A 15,569-nucleotide genomic window follows, 5' to 3' on the forward strand; every position below is an offset into this window, starting at 1 on the left:
ACATTAAGGAAAATTCACATTGACAAAAATATAGTCACATGAAGAAGAAACAAGTCGGTTTTCCTAAGGTAGGACTTGGCTTTTCACAAGAATATCAATCCAGCTTTTTGTTGGGAGTAGGGAGAGTGGAGTGAGCAGGGAACTGATGAAAATGAACTTTTTTTTTTTGAGAAGGAATCTCATTTTTTTTTTTTTTTTTTCTTTTGAGACGGAGTCTCGCTCTGTTGCCCAGGCTGGACTGCAGTGGCGCAATCTCGGCTCACTGCAAGCTCCGCCTCCTGGGTTCATGCCATTCTCCTGCCTCAGCCTTCTGTGTAGCTGGGACTACAGGCGCCCGCCACTGCACTCGGCTAGTTTTTTGTATTTTTAGTAGAGACGGAGTTTCACCGTGTTAGCCAGGATGGTCTCGATCTCCTGACCTCGTGATCCGCCCGTCTCAGCCTCCCAAAGTGCTGGGATTACAGGCGTGAGCCATCGCGCCTGGCGAAAATGAACTTTTAAAGTGACATAAAGTTCAACAAAGGAGATCTCCACTTAAACCTGACTTGATCTAGCTTTCCTCTATTTTTACTCATCCCAGCGCCACAAGTCCACAGCCTCTGTCCAAGGGAATTCAACGCTGGAGGGAGGAGTGAGCTGCACCCGGCGAGGAACTAGCAGGGCTCACGAGTGGAGCCAGGGAAAAGTCTACATGGGAAAACGGAGCCAGGACCCAGAAGCCACTGGCTGACACATCTGATTTTCTTATTACTGCAGAGCTACCAAATAGCACAGTATTATGTGTACATTGAGCAGGACATTATGGAGAACATACAACGTGACCACATGAGGCATGGTGGTTTGTATTTTTAAAATAAAAGCTAAGTTCATGGAATTCACCCTGAATGGATAATAATGAAGCTGTCTTAGAGGTGTTGCGAGTCAGCCAAGGATTTATGATACTGATCAAGCAGTTTAATCTTAAACTGGAGAACAAGATGGTCCCACCTAGTGTACCACAGGGATGAAATCCCCTAGGAGATCAGAAACAATACTTAATAAGATTAGACTATAAAATTTCAAACTACTTCTGAAAAAAAAACACACACACACACATCATATGATAGCCTGTAAAAGGTAACTTTCAAAAGATTAAGGGATAACGTCTTAAACACATGTGTACATCATATGAGAACATACAGTAATTCTGAACATGATTAAATATGTTATGAAAGACAGGGGCAATCCCCTTCAACCCAGAGGTGTGGGTTGCAGGACTCTTGTGATGGGCTGTTTGGGCAGTGCCCATCAGAGTCATCTTGGGTGTCCGTCAAAGAAAGACGTCCCTGCCTCCCCCAGACTCACCAAAACAGAAAAAACAGCCCCCCGCCACCCACCACACCAATCCTGCTGTGCAAGCTCTAGAAGGGTTTAGGTGCTAGAAAGCCCAGTGCCCCAAGGGCAGTGCTCAGCTGGAGCCTAGTAACTGTCAAAAGTAGTTCAGCTTCAGCCCTCCAGAAATCTGGGATTTTGGAAAAGATCAAACTTATTTTATTGCCATTCCGCAAGTCTATGTTTTCTTTCATTTGTCATCCTCTGTAAGTTAAAAAGGCAAGCACAAAGGGCTTATGGGGGCCACCTGGGGATATGTCATTTTAGGGAGGCGGGTAGAGAAGCATAGCCAACTTTCTGGTTGATGACTAGGTTTCATCCATTTCAAATAAAATTCACCTCTGAAAAATTAGACACTTCTAATTATACATAGAGTGATTAGCATGATAAATGAGGGGATATGCTGTTAGCAGAATTAAATGGTTTTAGAGAAAGTTTTTTGTACTGTTATCATAGAGCAGAGGAAAATCCAACCACTAAGGAAACAGAAACATCTCAGTCATATTGTCACATGAAAAAAGCAAGTTGCAAAGCAACAACAGAACTAAATTGATATTATTTGTGTGTATATATGAAACAAATATTTGAAAATGCTTAGATCAAGACATCTATTTTACATCATGGTGACCATAGTTAATGTATTTTATACTTGAAAATTGCTGAGAGTAGATTTTAAGTGTTCTCACCACACACACAAAATGGTAAGTATGTGAGGTAATGCGTATGTTAACTAGCTTGATTTAATCATTCCACAATGTATTTGTGTTTCAATACATCATGTTGTACGCTATAAGTATATACAATTTCTACTTGTGAATTTAAAAATAAGTCTAAAAAATTAAACAACATGAGAACAAAATGTTCAGAAAAAGGTTGGGGAAGACACACCAAAGAATGTTGGATACCTTGAGGGGAGGAAAGGAGGAGGAGGACTTCTGCTTTTTATTCCCCACTATCTGGTTCTCTGTCCAGCTGGAATTTAGGATGAACCTGAACAAGAATGTGTGCTACTTGTATTTAAAAACAAAACAAAACAAAACAAAACAAAACAAAAACCAAAAAGCTCTCCATGTGATGTTACGGAAGTGTCTCATCATAAAGCCTAGACAATTTACTTCGGAGTCAAGCAAATGCTAAGTTATTATTTGGAAGAGATCTTTATTTAAGGATTGAAGACAGAACATACTCATGGCACAAATAATAGGAACTCTGTCTACACATGATCATATACTCTAATCATGAGAACATTCCCTGAACACTTGCTGGGTTTAAACCAACCTTGAAATCAGTTATTTGCCCAAGGCAAGTAGTAATTTATGGCAAGCCCATAGAAAAGACAGATGATTTAATTGATTTGGCTGCTTGTGTCTCTCCATGGAAGAAGATGAATATTTTATTCTCGAGGCTTGGTCAGGCCCATTCTATCAGGATTGGTATACCAAAAACAAAGCACCCAACCAGCGTTTAAAAAACATTTTTACATACCTGATCGCTTCTGCCATTTTAGTGCTTTCTCTTTTCCTGTCATCTGTCAGACGTCGTATAAAATAAATAAAGTCCAGTCCACAACAGAAGACGCTGCCGACCGCGCTGAGCAGTACAAGCTTGCTGTCATCGGCAGCGGCCGTGCTCAGAGCGCTCTGGACTTCTCTCATCACCTGAAAGTCACCAGAAGTTAAAGTGGCAAAGAATATTTTGGGTGTGAAATCCTAAAAGCATTTTTTTTTTTTTTTTTTTTTTTTTTTTTTTTAGACAGTCTCATTCTGTTGCTCAGGTTGGCGTGCAATGGTTTAATCAAGGCTCACTGCACTCTCGAACTCCTGGGCTCAAGCAATCCTCCCACCTCAGCCTCCTGAGTAGCTGGGACTACAGGCTTGGACCATCATGCCTGGCTAACCTGTCAACTTTTTTGTAGAGATGGAGTTTTGCTATGTTGTCTAGGGTGGTCTTGAACTCCTGGGCTCAAGGGATCCTCCTGCCTTGGCCTCCCAAAGTGCTGGGATTACACACATCAGCCATCACGCACGGCCTGAAAGCATTTTATTACTGGATAATCTGCATCTATGAAAAATGCATCATAGCCTGATAGTTACTGATATCTACCATGATTTTAATTAATTTGCAAATGTCTGTTTTTCTGTAACCGGAGATTGAGATGCTGGGGATGGAGTGAAATATAACTGCATAACTAGAGTATAATTAAAAAGACATGCGAATCTACATTATCTTAGTATTACTACAGCCATTGCGGCTCTTAGATAAGGCAAGTTGCTTATTATATCACTGGGCATTTCTCCAGTTTGGACAGCAGGTGGCACATTCAAACCAGTTGAAAGAAACTCGTTCAGTTCTGTTTCGGTTTTGTTTTGTTTTAAAAACTACCCTATTACACTTGGGACAGAAAATAGTTTGCTGCGTAAGTGCATTAAGTCCAAGTACATTAGCACAGACAGGTAATTTTAGGGCATAAAATCATTTTAAATGATCTCTGTGAAGCATTTAAAAATAACTAATGAAGGGACTCTGCAGTCTAAAAATGTACCAAGGACCAACTTTGAACTGGTTTGTTATGTGACCCCGGGCAAACACACAGACTTTCTGTAGTTAGGTTTTCTTGTCTGGACAAAACTCAAGCTAGCTACTCATAAACTACTAGGACTTAAGATTTTGGAAAGGTATAGGTTAGGTTCAAATACTGCCAATTCTAGAAACTTCACAAAATTCATGTTCTAACCTTTCCTACAACCAGTTCTGAAAACTTCCTTACGAGGCACTACCAGCAATGAGCATGCGTGGAAAGCCCCGCCGTGTGTTCTGCTACAGCCGCTGAGGAGTATCTGGGGCCTGGAAAGACGGTAAAGATTCTGAAGGGACTGGGACCCCCCGAGGCACTTACATTCTGTCTGAACAAAGAACCCTTTCAGAATCTGATGAAACCTAAAGCAAGGCACGTGCACACACATTTTCCACGTGCCTTCATGGAGCCCTGTGCCCACCAAATGAAGAGCTTCCAGGCAGGAGGTGGACCAGAGGCACCTCTAGAGCCCTGGGTGGACCCACACCCAGGAGAATGGGGAAGGACACGCAGCACACTCCCAGCATCCTGAATTCATGGCCATCAGAGGTGTGACACGGAGCAAAGCCCGCAACTTCTCTGCTCCCTCCCTTCTGGTGGGCATCGGGAGATGGCCCAAAGGGAAGGTTTAGAAAGAGCACAGGAAGAGCCAATTCCGCCAAGCAGGCCCGGAAATCAGGCAGGGAGAAGCGCGAAGCCCACGCCAGCCCAAGAGTGCCTCTCACCTCTGGATTTAGTGAGTTATTCTCTGAGGACTTTGTGGATAACAAGATGTGGGTGAAGCCATCCTGCTTCCTGACCACAATATCTCTGTATCTGTAGGCACTTTCTGTTTGCCTCACGCTGAAACGCAATCGTTTGTCAAAAGGCTGGTCTCTTCTGTCGTCAATAAATTTCCTTTTGCTGGCCGTCACTCCTGTAACAGATGTCTGTATGCTGGTTGTCCCATTGGCTGTTAATGCATCCATGAACGGAGACGTACCTGCCGAGAGTTTGAAATCACAGTAGTCTGTGACGTCCCACCACCAGTTCACTCCCAAGTGTCATCTTTGAACTGGATACAAATGTTCATTACACACTTAGGATTTAATGTATTCATATAAGAACATTAAAACTTCGAACCTTTAGAAAGCCAAAGTCTACTTTTAAAGCCACTTTTTCTCTTTCAATGTCTGACAAGAAAATCACTCTTTTGTTTGACCTTGCCTAAAAAGTACAGATGGAGACGTACTCATTGAAAGGAGGCTACATAGTTAAGAGATTTTTTTAAAGGACAGAATCGAGAGAGAATGGATCTCGTGGAGACTGTCTATTCCAGGTTTGAGAAGCTGAAAGAAAAAAGGAAAATGATTCAGGAAAATATCTTATTATTAGAGTCAAGGCCATCTAGTTGAAACTTCTTTTTCCGAAAGCAAAATAAACTGGATAGACACACGGATGCAGCCAGCCTTCCCTCTGGGTCACAGAGCCGTGTGGCAGCCACCACTTCAGACCACCGCCCCGTGGGACACTCAGGAGTCGTGTCTAGCTGCCCTGGGAGGGACTATCAGAAAGTCCATCTACTTGTCCCAGTTCCACTCCTTTTTCAAACAGCCCTGTTAAGCAGCTGAAGATAGCTCTCCTCTCTCCCACCACATAAAGCATCCTGCCAACGTTCCCTCATATGTCACAGCTTAACAGCAGCAAGCGTGTTTTGCCAGCGTCTTGAGACGGGGTCTTGCTATGTTGCTCAGGCTGGTCTAACTCCTGGCCTCAAGTGATCCTCCTACCTTGGCCTCTCAAGCAGCTGAGATGTACAGGCATGAACCACTGCGCCTGGCTAAGAATGCAAATAATTATCCTATCTACATGAATTGTCCAGACATGATCTAATGTGGTGATGAATGCACAGAGTGGATGGGGAAAAAAGGAAACAAATGTAAGAAAACCAGATCAGGCTTTACTAGTAACATCAGCCATGGTAGAAGTTCTCTGAGCACGGAGCATGAAGAATTATGAATCAGCAATATTTCCTCCAAAGTGAAAGAGAGTAAGCCAAAACCACCAGAAAACTCAAGAATGGACGTTTCAGAGGAGCCAAATAACCTCCCCGGCAAAACAACCTGGCTTTCACTCAACTGCTGGAAGTACTATTTTAATTGCTAGAGGCTTTCTTTTTTTTAATTAACTTTTTTGAAAAATTTAAAGAGGTTGTAATACATATATATGGTTCAAGAACCTAAAAATATAAAAGATATTAAAGTGAAAGCCCCCCACAACCTGATCCTATTTGCACAGGTCCCCCTGCCCTCTTAGAAACTGGGGCTGGTTTCTCAGGGGCCCCACCAGAGCATCTCCATGGCTATACAAGAAAACATCAGGCAGACTTCTCCATCACCCTGGCTTTTAAAAGCACACATGGCAGTACACTAGACACAGGGTTTTGCTGTATCTTATACACTGTTGCCTTGCTTGTACATCTACAAGAAATACACATTGCTACATCTCATGGTTATTCCTTTGACAATATCTTAGACTGGTTTCTCTATCAGAACATAGCTTCCTGTTCTTTCCAAAGACTGCGTGGCAGGCGAGGCCCACGGTAGGGATGCACTGTAATTCCTTTTCCAGTCCACACTTGAATACGCACTACTATTCAGGGACTTGTCAATATGACCAACAACACAGTGACCTCTGTCACCCCAACTCTGTCAAATCTCTACAAGTTTCCAAAGGACTCGTAGCCTGGAGTAGTTCTAACTGAAGACCACAGGGTCGGATGTTACCAGTCAGCCAAGGTGTTGCTGAGTCCTTCCAAAGAACTCAGGAAAGACTTTTTTCTTTTAACCTCCATCCTCTTCCCTACGAGATCCTTCTCTCATCTTTGTTTAAAAATGTTTGGCAATCTTGTCTCCCCTCAGGAACCCTCTCTAATCTGTTCCTCTCCTCTGTGACATCCTCCAGTCTCAGTCCCATCACAGCCTCACCTGCCTGCACTTGCTGTCTCCCTCTGTCCATCATTCTTCACCCCATTCAACTGGGACCCAGAGTCCACATGGCCAGGAACCTTCTGAGTCTACAGAAATGGATGCTGGATGCTCCGAACCTGTGAGTCTGGAGGAGCGGGAAAGGGGCTTCCACAGGGCAGCCTGGAGTTGCTGAGGGAGGAGGTGAGGGAGAAACGCTTGCTCCTCCAGGGTGAGTATCCAGGTGGAGATGTGCATGGCCCGAAGTGCACATCTAGATCAGGGGAGGGAAGTCAGGGCTGGAGAGAGGTACTTGGGGAGAGGTACTTGGGGTTGGTGCCAAAAATGGCTAAACTGACGGTATGAGCTCCCAGGGGAAGACTGACACGGAGAGTGAGCCTGCTGAAGCCAGCTGGGAAGTGCTGGGGAGGAGCACAGGCAGAGCCAGGAGGTAGCAGGGAAGCAGGAAAGCAGTAACTGGCTTTCTCAAAGGAAGGAGAGCAGGCCACAGCAGTGAGGATGTGTCTGCAGGGGCACGTGCTGCAGAGGTGGAGGAGAATGCAGAAGAGGTAACGTAGGGGGAAATGAGAGGCCACTCGTAGGCGTGGGCAATGCTTCACTATAGCGTGAAGAGTGGAAGCCAGACCACAGGACACAATGAAAGACAACTAAAAATCAATCAATAAAAACACACATGAGCACAGCAGTTGTTGTTAAAAGTGCAGGTGAGAAGACATTGCCACTGAGGTGACAGCCGACAGCAACAATTTCCCTGCCTAAAGAGAGATCACACCAGGAACAATGCCGTGCAGACGCAGGCAGAGGCTACGTGACACAGTGCTGGCATGTTGAGACAGGAGACAGATGCGGAGACTTTGGGCATTCTCAGAAGGGGGTTCCTTCAGACTACACATGCCAGCAGCTGGTAATGCCAAGTGAGAGCTCCGTGGGTCTTGAAGAGCTCCTCAACCTGAGCTGGATTTTTAATTGCTGCTATATCCAAGCACAAAAAGCAGCATCCTGGCAACACAGGGAAGGCCTGGTGCCATGGCCCAAATGCCTGTGTCTCACCCCAATTCCCGTGGTGAAATCCTCACCCACAAGGCGATGGTCTGAGGAGGTGGGGCCTGTGGGGGGTGATTAGGTCATGGGGGTGGGACCCTCATGAATAGGATGAGTGCCCTTATAAATGAGGGCCGATACCCCCTGGCCCTTCTGCCATGTGACAATGCAGCAAAAACGTGCTATCTGTGAACCAGGAAGTGAGCCCTCAGCAGATCCTGAACCTGCTAGCACCCTGATCCCTGATCCTAGGGTTCTCTCCAGAATTATGAGAATAATCAACACAATAATTCTGTTGTGTATTTACAAGCCACCCAGTTTATGGTATTTTGTTATGGCAGCCCAAATGGCTAAGACACCTGCCTCCCACCAGGACAAAGCTGGCTGGCTTCAGGTCCGCCCTCCCCAACTCTGAACTGCTCTTGCTTTCACTGTCTTTCCTTTCTCTATGTAAAAGTCACACATTCCTTAAACCCTCCCAGCAGTTTTCCTGGGGGCTTCCTTCCACCGAAGCCACATTTCTAGGCTATGGAGTCTATGTAGCCTTTATATGTGAGTCTCAGAAAAAGCTCAGCATTTTCTTTGAGGCGACAGTGCCTACGGAACTATCCGTGGTTCTGCTAATTTAAAATGGATTCATTTTGGCTCATGCTGACCAAGACTACTCGACTTGGCGTTCAGCCTGCTGTGTTAAAACTGTGTTGGCTCCTAGTGCCAGTGAGGTCCCTGCTCATTTCAGACTCTGTGATCTTGCTGGAGCTTCAGCGACTACATCCCACCCCAATGTAATTCCTGGCACTCCCTGTTACTCATCTGAGTAGGGCATGTGACACTGAACTTTGCACTATTTAGGTAGAGAAGTATTCACAGCAGGATCAAGTCTTGGAGTCCCAGACTGCCAGCACTGACTAGGACCCTGATCATCACATGTGCCCCCCACTCAAGACAATCAAGCCACAGTGTTCTCACATCACCCAGGGTTCTCACGCCACCCAGGGTTGTGCCCATCTCAGGACCTTTGCACATGTTCTTCCTTCTGCCTAGAACATCTATGACCTGGAATTCAAATGGCCAGTTTATTCTGCTTATCTGAATGGCAGCTCAAATTTCAGCATCTCAGACAAGCCTTCTTGGACCTCCCATCCTAATGCCAGTCCCTCCCATCAGCACTTCTTATCACCCTGGTTTGTTTTCTTCAAAGCACCCCGAAAGTTATTTCTTTCTCATTGTATTTTTATTTATAGTATCATCTATGCACTCCACTAAGCTGTGTGTAAGAGCAGGGTCCTCACCTGTCTTATCCACCCATCCCCAGTGCACACAACACTCAGTACATATTTACTCAGTAAACTCATGGAAGGGCCTGGCCCTTCAAGTCCCTTTAGTCCACATCCCTCAATTTAGAGATGAGTAGCTTAAGTGACTGGCCAAGTGTCACACAGCTCATTACCTCAACCCAAGCCAGGGATGGTAAGCTCTACACTTCAGAGCAGAATTAGCACTGAGATTCAGAAAAAACTCACCCCCCACCCCAAACTGTGGAAATCAGTGCGACTCCCCTGGGACGACGACACTCATGGAAACACAGGAGTACAAGTTGCCTCTGTGGACTGAGAGTTCCTTAAGGATTTGGATTCAGAGAGTACCAAGGCTTTCCTAGGATTTATTAACATAAAATTCGACTAGGAAAGAAACCTATCTTAGTATCTCTTGCAGTAGTTGATTTTCTTTTAATATGTTCAAGAGCAAAAAGGATACCCTCAAATACACATGGTGAATCTGTTAAGTATCACTGCTTCAAAAAGTGCAAGTCTCCAACAATGACTTGTGACACCCACTTCCCAACTAAAGAGAACAGCGTCTGTACTTCTTCACCCGCCACTGATAACTAGGAAACTGAATAAAATACAAATAACAACTGTTTGCAGGCACTGGACCACAGGCTGTGCAGGGCAATGCTACCAGAGTGAAAGGAGACAAACATGGTGAGCCTAACAGTCCACCCGCCTTTCCACCGAAAGCAGCTGCCACACTGCAGGTGCAGGGAGGGGAACCCAGACACAGCTGGCAAAAACGCTGTCTTAGAACAGATGACTTGGGGGAGGCCCAGGAGGCTGTAATTTGTGAGGCATGATATGGAAAAGGAGGAAGCTACACAGACAGAAAGTTCCAGATTGCCTAGGAATCCCTTTGAGTCTTTGCTGAACCAATCTGAGCATGCACAGGGAGAAATTCCACAAGGCTGGGCACTGAATAACTTTTGAGGAAAGAACAATTACCAGAGACCTATAAAACGAATAATCTCAAGTTTGCCTAGGGACGGAGGTCCTCATCAGCCACAGCAGGGACCTCATCAAATACATGAGACATTCAGTAGAGACCCCAGAACAGGCACATATCAGCAGTGGAAATAATCTAGCTCTAGAATACAGAATACTTCCAACTGCACTAACAAAGCTTCAAAATAAGCTGTGAAAGGATCAAACTGATATGCAACTAACAATTTACTGCCAGAACAAATCTAACACTTTAAAAAAGCATACAACAAAATCCAGCACCCCAAAATGTAAATCACAATGTTCAGTAATCAATCAAAAATTACTAGACAAGAAAAGAAGTGGGAAAATAGGACCAGTGACTAAGATTAAATCAGTTAATAAAGACTAAAAATGAGAGATGATAGTATTACCAGAAAAGAACATCTTCAAAACTGTTATAATCTCAATGTGCTCAAGGATTTAAAGAAAAACATCAACATAATGCAGAAATGAAAGATCAGAAATAAAAATTTCATTGAATATGTTTAACCAATTAGATACTAAAAAGATCAGAGAACTTGAAGGCACAGCAATAGGCTATGTCCAAAATGCAGTATGACAGGAGAAGAAACAGAAAAAACAATGAGCCCGAGTGCCCTGTAGGACAATGTTATCTAGCATATGTGTAATTTGAGTCTCAGAGAAGGGATGTATGTGTGGGTATATGTGTGTAAGTAAAATATTTGCAGAAATAATAGTGGAAAGTTTTCCATATTTGATAAAAACCAGAAGCTGACAGATCCAAGAAGCTTAAAAAATACTAATTATGATAAATACACACAAACCCCAAACTAAGGCCTATTATAATCTGTTGATAACACGAGAACAAAAAGATTAGATAGAATAACGGAACTCAATACTGACATTCAGAAAGTATACAAGACAGAAGAAAATGGAATGGCACCTTTGAAGTATATGAAGAAAAAAAAAAGTCAACCTATATACCCAGCACGCAAGCAGCAGAAATGTCCTTCAAAAACAGAGGAGAAACAAACACATTTCTAGATAAAAGCTGAGAGAGGTTGTTACCAGCAGGCCTGCACTGTAAGGAATGTTAAAAAAATGTTCTTCAGGCAGAAGGAAAATAATACCAGACAGAAGCCTGAATATATACAAAGGAATAAAGAGTATCAGACCAGTAAATATATGAGTGAAAATGACCTGCACCGACTGCATACTAAGTGTAATTAACTAAATGTAGACAGTAGTAACCGTCTGGCCTCATCACTGAAACAATGTCTCCCCTGCTTTCATACCAACCTAACAAAAATGAATAAAAACCACTTTGTACATACTACAAAAATATATTAAAATATCTTTAAAAAATGACTATTCTTTGGAAAAATATAAATTCTCAAGACTGATCTTTGATGTGGCAGAAACAAAAAGAAAAAAAAAAAAAAACAAGGAAAGAGAAAAAATCATTAACGAATTACCTCTTAAAACAGTTTACAAGCTACGCAGGTTAAGGAACAGCTGTGTAGTAACAAATAGCCTCAGAGCACAGAGAAAAGAAAGAAAATTCACCCAATCTGTTTTGCGAAGATAACCCTGACCAGACACGAATGCCACAGAGCAAAATCACGCACCAATTTTACCCATTACTCACGAAAGCACAATCTTACTGTACTAATAGTTAACAGTTTATGTAAAGGGCATTTTAAGATGTTGTGAGATAGCTTAGTTCAAGGACAAGAATTGCAAAAATATACTCCACAACAACATTTCTAGATTCTGGGAACCATTTAGAAAATAATACATTAAAAAGAAAACACCCATAATCCCTAACTAAAATTAGGAATAAGTAACTTCAAAATTAAAAAAAAAAAAAAAGGAATAAACAAGTAGAAAACATCAAGTTGTACTAAGAAACAAAAAGACCCTCTCCCCCTGCAACCACACACACAAAAAAGGTGGGGGGTGGGAATGCCATGATTCTGGAGAACACCAAATACTGTAAAGCTATTTTTCTTTCCAAATTTGAATTCTAGTAGACTTCCGATTAAAACTTTGGTGGTTAAGATTTAGCAGGACAGCAAGACAAGCTAAAATTTTTTTGAAAAGAATAATGAGGGAAATATGCCTAACTAGTTGTATATTACCAATCTACATGAAGAGCACAGTTCTAGCACAGGGGAAAATGATGAGCTAGAATTAGTCTAAGAATAGCTTCTATGATGAGGATACATGCATCACAAATCAATAAGCTGGTATAAACCATTCAATAAATAGCAAAAGTCTTGTTCAATAAAAAGCATAACAGAACGTGAAGTTTCTAGATGGAGAAGAACTTAAACAGGAAAAGGGTTAAAAAATTTGAGTACATAAAAATTGAAAATTTCACAGATGAAAAGCTGGTATTTTTATCATTAAAGCACTAATAACTGCAAAGCATAAAACAGACCTAAAAACACACACAAGGCTGGGCGTGGTGGCTCACTCCTGTAATCAATCCCACCACTTTGGGAGGCCAAGGCAGGTGGATCACTTCAGGTCAGGAGTCTGAGACTAGCCTGGTCAACATGGTGAAACCCCGTTTCTACTAAAAATGCAAAAACTAGTCGGGTGTGGTGGCGCATGCCTGTAGTCCCAGCTACTCGGGAGGCTGAGGCAGCAGTGAGCCAAGATCACACCACTGCACTCCAGCTTGGGTGACAGAGTGAGACTCCGTCTCAAAAGACACACACACACACACACACACACACACACACACACACACGATGTGTACAGCTAATTCAAATGAAGGAATGAAAACACTAAAACATAAAAAATTGATCTGATTAAAAAAAAGACACATTCTTTCTACCTTCAGATTAGAAAACTTTAAAATATGGCCATCTAGGGCTAGCGAAGGGCACATATACATAAATTGGTACATTCCTAGAAAGCAATTGTGTAAGATGTGGCCATCAACCCCTGCCCTTGTAATTCTACTTTTAGAATTTTACTCCTAAAACAGAAAGTATATGAGGGTATGTTTTTACACACAAAAGGTATTCAAACAGCTTTACTTCTGAAATGGAAAAATTGCCAAAAGCGCTAAACTTTGTGCCTAGCGGTAAGGAAAGAGTAAAATTAATGATGGCATGCATGTACCTGACTTAATGTTATATAGCTATCATGCTTGTGAAGATTTTTAAAAATACAGGTCAGTAAGCACATCACAGCAGCTACCATTTATATCATACCTTACTTACACATGCTGAGCTCCGAAGCATAAAATCTGACTCAACTCCCTGCAGCAGCGCACCTGAAAGGTGTGTGGGACCTGCAGATCTGATTCCCACGCTCGTGTCCTTCCACTGCCCATCCCCAAAGTCATACATGAAAAAATAAAAATGAAAGATAACAAAAGGGGTATGTGGACAGATAGATATCAACAATGCTTACATGTGAGTTTATTAGGAATGTAAATTATAGAAATGTTAATAATGGCTCTTTCTTGCTGAGAGAGACATAGAATAAATCTTATCTTCTTGCTATTCTGTACATTTTCGCAATATATTACTGACGGAATCAAGAAAGCACTTGAAACTATACTACAGGATCCAAAATCCAGACAGAAGTGTCTGTGATATTATTCTTCAGTAGGTAAAGATTAACAGATATTTCTCCAATTATATTTCAGTTTAGAATTGTGTAATCAAGAGTTAGCAAGTTTTAATATGTTTTCAAGGCAGAAGGGTCTCAACTGCAAAAAGAGTTCAAAAACTGCCTTTAACTATCTTGGATATTAATGACCACTGTTGTCTTTGGTCTGAAGTCAAAAAGCAAGGACTACAGCATCTACAGAATTAACAGCTCTCCCTTTATGGAGTTTAATATTTCAAAACATTGTATTTACATATATTGAAAGTAATCCTATTTATCTATACAAACCTTACAATTTTATTCAGATTATACAATCTGCAAATTTTCTTTAAGAACAATTTTTCATATGAACATGGAAGTAAATGTAGGCTTTAAACATCAATACCTATTTTCTTCATAATGTGTTAAATAAGTCCTTCACAAATAACTGTAAAAGTGTCTTTGCTCCAACTCCTTCAACTCCAATTCCCTATCCATAGGGGTCTCCGAGTTAAAGGCCAGTCTAATTTTAGTAGACTTCCAATAAAAACCTCAGTGGTTAGGATTTAGCAGGGAGACAGGCTAAGTAATTTTTTAAAAGAAGAATGAGTGAAATATACCTAACTAGTTGTATGTTATAAATCTACACGAAGCGCATAGTTCCAGTACGGGGAAAATGATGAGCTAGAATTAGTCTAAGGATAGCTCCTGTGATGAGGATAGATGCATCACAAATCTATATACGCTGGTATAAACCATTCAATAGATAGTTCACTGTATGTGCTCATTCTTAGCCATCTCTAAGAAAGACTGATACACCATAAGGACTGAAATCATGTTTTGTTGTAAAAACAAGTGACACATTAGGGACAATCTGAGTACACTGCGAATTTCACACATTTATGCACAATTGTCTAAGGCAGTGAATGCACAACCACACCCAGCTGAAACTGGCTAGGCAGGAATACACAAAACACACACAAAACACACTCAAACAGCCGCCCACCCACAACTTTCTGTATGAGTTCAGATTGCAGTCCTTCTATTGCTTCACAGTAACCACACGCTGAAACCCTCCCAATGCCCACTTCCACAAGCAAATTTCTGCTGTCCTTTTTCAAGATAAAGTATCATATTTATTGTAGTACTTGCTTTTCTTAACTATTTGACACTTGAAATTGTGCTACTGTTTCTATTAGGCTAACGTGCCCATGACAAAGTTTCTGTGGGCTGTGCCTCTCATCTCATTTCCCCCATAAGCCCTGTAGCTTTTATTGCATGATTTTCCAGTGTGGCGATTTTTAGGAACACATATATCACATTATAGCAGTACTCATTGTAAGTTTTCTTTCTACTGCTCAGCTCAGTATCAAAGTCATTCGTTTTTTGGTTGACTCAAGAAAAAATTTATTCACAGCCATGTTTTAGACGTGGCCCTAAAAATAAAACCATTTAACTTAATGATATGCTTCAAGATGTCATACAAACCAACCAACAAGAGCTCAATGGGGAGCGAGGATGGAAATGCTTACTACCAAACACCACATTCACAGAAGGCTTTAAACTCACTTTGAAAGCAAAAGAAAAACCTGAGAATGGAGGAGGTGTAAAAGGCATTTTAGTCCATGAAACATACAAATAATTTCTTGAAACTGCTAAACAACTTCAGAATGCTAGAAATATAAGGATGGACAGGTGAACAGCAAACCACGAAATGAGAACATTAAA

General features: G+C 41.9%; 1 protein-coding gene across 2 annotated transcripts in view; it reads right to left on the reverse strand.

Moving 5' to 3' along the window:
- Positions 1–15,569, reverse strand: part of CDYL (chromodomain Y like) — a 175,950-nt gene that overhangs the window by 15,416 nt on the left and 144,965 nt on the right. For both annotated transcript variants that reach the window (XM_030928936.1, XM_030928935.1), the window contains exons 3-4: positions 4,672–4,928; positions 2,857–3,029 (exon numbers count right to left, since the gene is read on the reverse strand). In XM_030928936.1, the coding sequence (XP_030784796.1) occupies positions 2,857–3,029; positions 4,672–4,928 (430 nt within the window). The remainder of the gene's footprint in view (positions 1–2,856; positions 3,030–4,671; positions 4,929–15,569) is intronic.

This window comes from Rhinopithecus roxellana, chromosome 4 (assembly GCF_007565055.1).
Source record: "Rhinopithecus roxellana isolate Shanxi Qingling chromosome 4, ASM756505v1, whole genome shotgun sequence".
NCBI classification, from domain to species: Eukaryota; Metazoa; Chordata; class Mammalia; order Primates; family Cercopithecidae; genus Rhinopithecus; species Rhinopithecus roxellana.